The sequence below is a fragment of the Sphaeramia orbicularis genome, chromosome 5, assembly GCF_902148855.1.
Source record: "Sphaeramia orbicularis chromosome 5, fSphaOr1.1, whole genome shotgun sequence".
NCBI classification, from domain to species: Eukaryota; Metazoa; Chordata; class Actinopteri; order Kurtiformes; family Apogonidae; genus Sphaeramia; species Sphaeramia orbicularis.
Window position 1 is genome coordinate 17466897 of NC_043961.1, and position 8521 is coordinate 17475417.

Here is an 8521-nt window from a genome sequence, read left to right on the forward strand (position 1 = left end):
CTGGAGTTTGTTTTTATGTTGTGTAATTATTTGTTTTATTACTTGATTCAATGTTGTGAATTAAAATGAGCAAAATCAACAATCTGAAAACACCATAAGCAACGGTATTAAACCAAATGACTAACAGTAAAATAGACATAATACTCTAAAATGGACAATTAAAACATTCAATTAAGCATTAAAATGGACAAAAAATCCCTAAAATTAACAAAGAAGGCACTAAAAAAATCGTCAGTACTACAACAAATGAGGAAAAGAATAATGGAAAGACTGAAAATGGACAACATAGTTGATATAATCAACAGAATGAGCACAATAATAAACAATTACCAAAATAAAAAGAAATAAAAATAAAATGGACAAAATAACACAGCATAAGAAAACTTTTGACTTTAAATGAAAAATTAAGATCAATATTGAAGTGAAAATAAACATAGAAATAGCCGTAAACAAAAGACGATTAAACAATGCGATGAAGTGATACATTTTTTAAGGAAACGAAACCTCACTGTCATGTGATTCACTGGTCACGTGAGCCAGCTGAGGTCATGTGACCCTGTGAGCAGTCGGACTAGTTTGAACGGAGCAGAGACCAGGAACACCGGTCCAAGGTAAGCCCTGTTTAACCCGGTCCCACCCGGTCCAACGCGATCCAAAACATCCGAGTCCGTTCCACAGATGAATGGTCTGTTTGTGTGTCCGTCTGTGGGTTTGCCACTGTCCGTTTGTCTGTTTGTTGAGTTTTAATGTTTTTCAGTCGGTTTAAGCTAACGTTAAACTAAAGTCAAACTTTAAACCGGGTTAAATACCCGAACTATGTTTTAATCAGACTCTGGTCTGGTTTAAAGCCGAGTGTGTGAGATTTACAGTAAATGATCAGTTGTTACTTTGCATCTGTCTGTACTTCCTCAAACCTCATGTGATCCAACCTGAGGTTGGGGTCCTGTGGCGCCTCCTGCCGGTCTGTCATCTGAACTGTTCATAAAGGTGGAGATGAATCAGAACCGGGACCGGGTTAGGACCACAGTTAAATTTAACCGGTTATTTTCTGGGTCACTTTTGTTTATGTTACTCATCTTTTGGTGATTAAGTTCAGTTATGTTTATTTCATTGATTGCTTTGTTCATCTTTTCTTATTTTGTTTCTTCCTATTTTTGTTCATATTCCTCCGTGTAATTCATAATTCTTTTTCATTTTTTTATTATTTTATTTATTATGACACTAGTTTATATCTTCTCTTATCATATATATTATGTATCTATTACTATAATATATCTTATTTATTTTATTTATTTTTGATTTAGTTAATGTTCATTTGTTACTTGTTTTTGGATACATTTGTTTAGATCTTGTCTATTTTTTTTTGCTTTTTTTGTTCATTTTATTTGTAGTTGTGTTATATTTTGTTTATTTCATTGTTTTTCATTTCATTGTTGTTTTTCTGTCTTTTATTGTGTATTTTTTTCTATGTCGATAGCTTTGTAAATTTTTGTATCTTTTCCATCATTTTTATTAATTTCTACTTTGTTAATTTTCATTTTATTGCTTTTTAGGCTTAATGTTCCCTTTTTGTTATGTTTTTTGTTGTTCATCTTCTTGCTTATTTAGTTTCTTTATTTCTATTTTTGTTAATATAATTTATACTTCTTTTCATTTTGTGATTATTGTATTCATCTAATGTTTATTTGGCCACAGGTCAGTGGTTAAATGTACATCTGTGTTTTACTGATGACGTTTCGTTTTTTGTTCTGTCTATGTTTGGTTTGTCTGGACCTGGTTTTTCTGAACCACAATGACCTGAATCATGTTATTTCATGGTCAGTTCACTGTGTTTCAGAGTCATTAACTGGATGTCCTGCACATACATTTCAGTCCATTATTGTCTCATTTATTATTGAAGCTGTTTTTTTTTTTTGTTTTTTTTTATCTCACTGGCGATCGGCCATGAGCTAATAAAGGCATTGTGTCCACCGTCATCATCTTCATCTTCATTAGCAATTTCTTCAAACATCATCTCTATGAAACTACTGGTCGGATTCATTTGTAATTTTTTATGTATCTTTCTTGGGACAGTGTCTACAAAGGTTGTTCACAGTTGTGAGAAATTTTGATTTTTGATGAATTTTTGAAATATTATAATTGTGCTTTTCCTTATAATGGTCCATATTTAGATGGTTTATAACATGTAAATGGTTACATATATCAATATAATTCCTATTGATCACTGATGTAAGTCATATATGGACTTTGAATGAGTTGAGTTCTCCTCCAGTGAAAGTACCACCCACTTCTATTGGGAGATTGATCGTCTGCATCCAGACCACATGACTCAAACATAGAGACAGAGCCTGACAACCTCACACATTCAACTGGGGATTGATTCAGATAGAACATAACGCTGACATACAGGGACATTGGAACTATTTTTTGTCATGAATTTTATATTCTCATATGTCTAAATCAGTATTTGTTTTTCACATCTTTTTCACTGATCTGATACAGAGTCTGATCCCCAGGCTTTGTGTATCCTGATCTGATATCAGTGTTTCTGTAGCGACGAGAATGTCCTCACTGTGTGGAGGAAACTGAATGAAGACATTTGTACCTCCTGCTGTTGAAAATGCAAACAAAGTTAAATGTTGTGGATTTGACTGACGAATGTGTGCTGTAAGGATTGATGCACTGGGTCAGTAGTGATCATTGGTGAATATTGAGATCAATAACTGTACTATAAGGGTGGAATTTTGTGTAAGATGTTAATCAAGTCAAACACAGAGTGAATGAACTACTTAATAATATTTAGCAATATTTATTGTCAGGGTTGAACTAGAGGATGATAAATAATAAATATAATAGATAAATGTCCTTTTCAGGTGGTGTGATATCAATTGAAAATGAACAGAGTAATCGTCTGCTCTGAGCTTCTTGTCACATATTTTCTATATTTTACCTTGAAATCACTTTAAAATGAGACATTCATTCCAGACTCTGATATTTAATAAATCCTCTGTCATGACTTTGGTTCCTCCTCTCCTGTGGTTACCATGACGATCTGCCTGTAATCCTTTACCTCAGAGATGTCAAACTCATTTTAGTTCAGGTTCCATATTCAACCCAATATGATCGGAAATGGGCTGGACCAGTAACATAATATTGGCTATGTGTTTCTTGTTCTCAGATGCTGCTGCTACTGTTTTTGTGTAATTTCCTGTTTGTGGTGGAGGCGGCGCCAGATGCCGATGAGGTGAAATACCTGCCGGGTTTGGCCAAACAGCCGAGCTTCAAACAGTACTCTGGATACCTGAGCGTGGCGCACGGAAAACACCTGCACTACTGGTCCGATCACAGTACAACTACACACCTCATACATGTTATACACGAGTACTTCTGTCAGGACTTTCAAATGAATTCATCTCTATATTTATCCTCTCCTATGTATCACCATTTATTATAATACTATTCTCTGTATTATACATTTTTCAGTGTAAATCATGTATTTTCCTAATATTTATTTTGTTCATGACATTTATTATTTTGTCTTTTGTTCATTTTGTTGCCTGTTTTATTTTTTATTTTTCTTCAATTTTGTACATTTTATTGAACAGTTTGGCTGTTTTTGTTCATTTTATAGTGTGTTTTCTCCATGTTATTTTTATTTTGTAAATTTTTTCCATTTCTTTTTGTTTATTTATTTTATATGTTTTTGTTCCTTTTTATTTGTTTTTGTTTCATTTTGTCTCTTATGTTGTATATTTTTCTGCATTTTGTTCCTAGAAAAAAAAACTGAAGAAAAAGGGACTTTTTCAGCAAATACATCATTAACTGAACATAAACCCAGTGTGTCCAGCCACAGTCATTGCTCCAACTCCATTGGTTTTACTGGTGAATCAGTGCTGTAGATAGAAGATGATGGTGTTTTCATGGTAACTACTGACCCTCTGAATGTCCAAATGGGTCATATCTGATGACCATGAAAAGATTACAAACTGCATTTTACACCAATTATTTACATGGATTGATAGGATTAGAGGATCAACAGGTATTAAACAGTTTAGATCAGAAGATACAAATAAGGTTGCCAGTGGATGTTTGGGTCTTTAAGGGTTAATTCCAGTCATACATGCAGTATCTCTACACAACCGTGAACACACTCAGGATGTCAAACCTGTCACCTGACTCATTAATTTATAACCTTAACTGTGATAATCTCACATAATCGTGCTGGTGACTGTTTTTGTCTTGAAATATGAGTGGAAAGCCATAATATGAGTGAGCTTCATATTAGCTGCTGCTAGTCATTACTGAGCTCGCACATGCTCAGTGGAGCAGCCTCTGCTCGCTCAGTTCACATGTTCATCTTGTTGATGCAATATTGCGATTGTTTATTTCTTGTGCATTCTCTTTCATTATATTTTTATAATTATTTTCTGTCTAACCGCCCTTTTTCTGTTTCAGAAAGCCTTAAAAAAGGATTTTGGGTGGTTTTTGGGGCTGGAACCAATTAATTATTTTTCAATTCATTTCAGTGGGGAAAGTTGATTTGTAAAATGAGTGAATTGCAAAACGAGTTCTGTCATTGAAGAAGATAAACTGGTACTGTGAGGTTCTACTGTACTGTCTTCAGTTGTTATTTAAGTGGACACTCTTTGCTGTGTTCAGGTTCGTAGAGTCCCAGTCGAAGCCGGCCTCTGACCCCGTGGTCCTGTGGCTCAACGGTGGCCCCGGCTGCAGCTCATTGGACGGTTTACTCACTGAACATGGACCCTTCCTGGTATGACACCTGTGACTCCGTCCACTCCATCCATGACCCCACCCCACCCCAACACCCCTTCTGACATCTGACTTCTGTGTTTTAGATTCAAGACGATGGAGTGACACTGGAGTACAACAAGTATTCCTGGAACCAGGTGAGTCCCGCTGCAGGTCATGTGACTCCTCAGGTGTGTTTCCTTCAATCTGACTGGTCTGTTGTCTGTTTCCTGGCAGATTGCTAACGTGCTGTACCTGGAGTCTCCAGCAGGAGTCGGTTTTTCATACTCTGACGATGGAAATTACAAAACCAATGACACCGAGGTCAGTGAATGCAGCACACTCTGATTGGCTCCAGATGTCAAGTGTTCTGTCAGGTGTTTATAGATTATTCTTCTGTGCAGGTGTCAATGAATAATTACCTGGCGCTGAAGGAGTTCTTCCGTCTATTTCCTGAATTCAGCACTAATGAACTTTTTCTCACTGGAGAAAGTTATGGAGGAATTTACATCCCAACGCTTGCAGAGAGGGTGATGGAGGACAGCAAACTCAACCTGCAGGTACACACCTGGACACACACACACACACACTTAGACACACATGGACACACATCTGTACACACCTGAACACACAGACCTGGACACACCAGCGCTGTATGGGCACATGTTCACACATCTGTTGATTCACTCTATGATGATGTTTGTGTTTGGTTTTTTTTCCCTTCGTTCTGTTATGTGTTTTCCATCTTTTTCCTGAATTCTTCCATCAGTTTCATGGAGTTCAACAATCTTTCAAGTTCTTTGTTGAATATTTTCTCTGGATAGAAATAATCTTTGTGTGTATACATAAACTCCCCACAGTGAGTGTAGTATGGACACACCTGGACTGTACGGACCCTCCCCTCACCTACAAACCGCTTTTGTACAATAAAGTATAATACTGTTGATGGCCACTAGATGTTACTGCAAACAGCCGTAACTCCCATAGACTTAGACTGTTACACTGAACCTCTCTGTGAAAATACCTGAACTGAGTCAATAACATGTTTCCAAGACTCATTGATTTTTTTTTTTTTTTAATAAATGTTATGAATGTAGTTGACATTAATAAGCCGACACATCTCAGATTTTTGTTCCATAAATGTTGAGGTTTTACTGTCAGTTAGTTGTCGTTCAGCATTATCTCACCCCGTCTCCTCCCACTCACCCATCTCACCTGCCTCACCTTTCTCACCTGTCCTCTAGGGCATTGCTGTGGGGAATGGGATGTCAAGTTACGAGCTGAACGATAACTCTCTGGTTTACTTTGCGTATTACCACGGCCTGCTGGGAAGTCAACTGTGGGCAGACCTTCAGTCGTATTGCTGCAGTGATGGAAAGTGTAACTTCTACAACAACCCAAACCCAAACTGCTCTAACAGCGTGAGTCTGAACCGCATTTTTATATAAAACACTTTTCCAGGGAAACTATCCATCGCCTGTTACCAGAGAAACTAACTGAACAGAACAGCAGTGCCTGTATAGTACAACAGTACAGTACACTATCACAGCTTTTTAAAGTGTGTTACAGCATCAAAATCTACTTTTATATCGTGATCAGTCAAAAACTGCCTTTGTCCCAATTTAAATCAACGATTTCAGTTTTTTGTTGTGCAACTTTTCTGAAAATTGATGTTTTTAATGATGTAATCAAACCCGTTTAAAATGTATTGATGTACTGATGCATCTGAGTAAGGTCTGATGTGGTTCGGGCCTGATCTGGTTCAGATCTGATCTGGCTTGGGTCTGATGTGGTTCTGTTTTCTGTGCAGCTGGGTGAAGTTCAGGACATTGTGTATAGTTCTGGTCTGAACATGTACAACCTGTACGCTCCGTGTCCGGGTGGAATTGGTCGCAGCCTCAGGTGAGTGGCCTCCTGTGTTTCCACGGTAACTGTGGTGTGGGCTCAGGTGTGACAGACAGCTGTGTTTTGTTTTCAGTGTGGAGGGAGGTCAGCTGATCATCAGGGACCTGGGGAACATCTTTGCCCAGCAGAAGCGGACTCAGATGTGGAACCAGGTGGGTCCTGTTGTCATCGGCCTCCAGGTGTGTCCACATTCATCTGTTCACCTGTACATGTCACATGACTCCCTGTGTGTCTGCAGAAGCTGCGCGGTCTGACGTCTCTTCACTTGTCCGTCCGTTTGGACCCGCCCTGCACTAACTCCACGCCCTCTAACCTGTACCTGAACAATGCCTATGTCAAGAGTGCCCTGCACATCAGCCCCAAGGCTCTGGACTGGGCCATCTGCAGGTAACTCACCTGAACAGGTACAGGGTGGGACATGGACCTATTCCATCCTCAGGATGTGTACTGTGCCTTCTTTTATTTCACTTGTAAAATTAACTTTTAAATCTGCAAACATCATATATGTATCTGAGGATTAAAATTCTCTCATTGGCTAATGTATAGAGGGGGTGGGACCTCACCTCTTTGTAAATGTTGATGGTATTATGACCAGGTATGACCAACTGACCCCAGACCAGGTCCAAGTCCTGCAGGTGAAACTAACCCCTGAGCCTGAAGCTGCACACCTGAGCCACTGACCTTTGACCCCTGCCTTGTGTTTCAGTGCTGAGGTGAACCTAAACTACCGTCGTCTGTACATGGATGTGAAGAAGCAGTACCTCAAACTGCTTGGCGCCCTGGTTAGTTTCCTGTTCCAGATTATATAAAGTTCTCCTTATTGTGGCCTGTTTCTTTCTGTCCTGGTCTGATTCTGATCAGTCCTGTCTCTGGTCTTTGCAGAAGTACCGGATCCTGGTCTATAATGGAGACGTGGACATGGCCTGTAACTTCATGGGGGATGAGTGGTTTGTCGAGTCCCTGAACCAGCAGGTACGTTACCTTGGAGACCATGTGATGCTTTTTAGACCAATGTAATCCTGGTTTCCTGGATCAGGATCTGGTCTGGATTCTGTTAAACACGTGAAGATTAATTTATACTGTGTGTCAAAATACCAGCTCTACCATGTTGGACCAAAACCGTGTCTTTATAAATCATTTGATCCAGGTGTGTCTTCAGTCATATGACCTGGTTTTCCTCCTCTTTTTCGTTGACAGGTGCAGGTTCAGCGACGTCCGTGGGTCTACGATGACGTGGACGGTCGACAGGTCGGGGGCTTCATCAAAGAGTTTGATAACATCGCCTTTCTCACTGTCAAGGTAAGTACACTGACTGCCACCTGGTCACATGACCTCTGACCTCTACTGCCATGTTTATGATGTCACTGCAAGGTCATATGACCTCTGACCTCTGACCTCTGCAGGGCTCCGGTCACATGGTTCCTACAGATAAACCCATTGCTGCCTACGCCATGTTCTACAGATTCATCAAGAAGCAGCCATACTGACCTCTGACCCCTCAGCCCCACTCTTCTGGCCCCTGTCTCTGGGTTCCCGCCCTCCGTTTGGACCACTCAGGCTACCATACTTTTTTTTTTTCTTTTTGAAATAGTTTCTCCTCAGTTCACTGTTGATTGTCTCACTGCCGACCAATCAGCTCACTTGCGCCTGCGCTGCCGGGCAGATTTCACCGGCGTTTTATGTTGGATAGAGCGTAAAGACTTTGTCCAGTCAGATCCATGGAGGCGTCGCCATGGGAATGAACACTGCCGTCTTTTTTTCCGTGAATGTGAAGCTTTGTTTGATTTGAACAATTTTATTAAATAAAGGGAATTGTTTTAACAAAGACACATCTCTGGGATTTGTGTTTACCCAGAATTCACTGCAG

General features: G+C 39.5%; 1 protein-coding gene across 2 annotated transcripts; it reads left to right on the top strand.

Moving 5' to 3' along the window:
- The first annotated feature begins 531 nt into the window (after window positions 1–531).
- LOC115419396 (lysosomal protective protein) lies at window positions 532–8479 on the top strand. Of its 2 annotated transcripts, none has more exons than XM_030134138.1 (14): window positions 532–611; window positions 3179–3336; window positions 4660–4771; window positions 4857–4907; window positions 4987–5073; window positions 5154–5309; window positions 5994–6170; window positions 6560–6651; window positions 6728–6806; window positions 6893–7041; window positions 7361–7436; window positions 7537–7626; window positions 7852–7953; window positions 8058–8479. In XM_030134138.1, exons 2-14 carry the CDS (start codon window positions 3179–3181, stop codon window positions 8139–8141), a joined length of 1413 nt encoding a protein of 470 aa, XP_029989998.1. In that variant the 5' UTR covers window positions 532–611; the 3' UTR covers window positions 8142–8479. The 2 variants fall into 2 exon arrangements, with proteins under 2 accessions (XP_029989998.1, XP_029989999.1); XM_030134139.1 differs by having other exon boundaries at window positions 577–592; window positions 3168–3336.
- Window positions 8480–8521: the final 42 nt, after the last annotated feature.

Coding starts and splice junctions, on each gene's coding strand:
- LOC115419396 (XM_030134138.1), top strand. CDS start 3,179: ATGCTGCTGCTACTGTTTTTGTGTAATTTCCTGTTTGTGGTGGAGGCG. Junction 3,337..4,659: donor GGAAAACACCTGCACTACTG/GTCCGATCACAG, acceptor TGCTGTGTTCAG/GTTCGTAGAGTCCCAGTCGA. Junction 6,652..6,727: donor GGAATTGGTCGCAGCCTCAG/GTGAGTGGCCTC, acceptor TTTTGTTTTCAG/TGTGGAGGGAGGTCAGCTGA.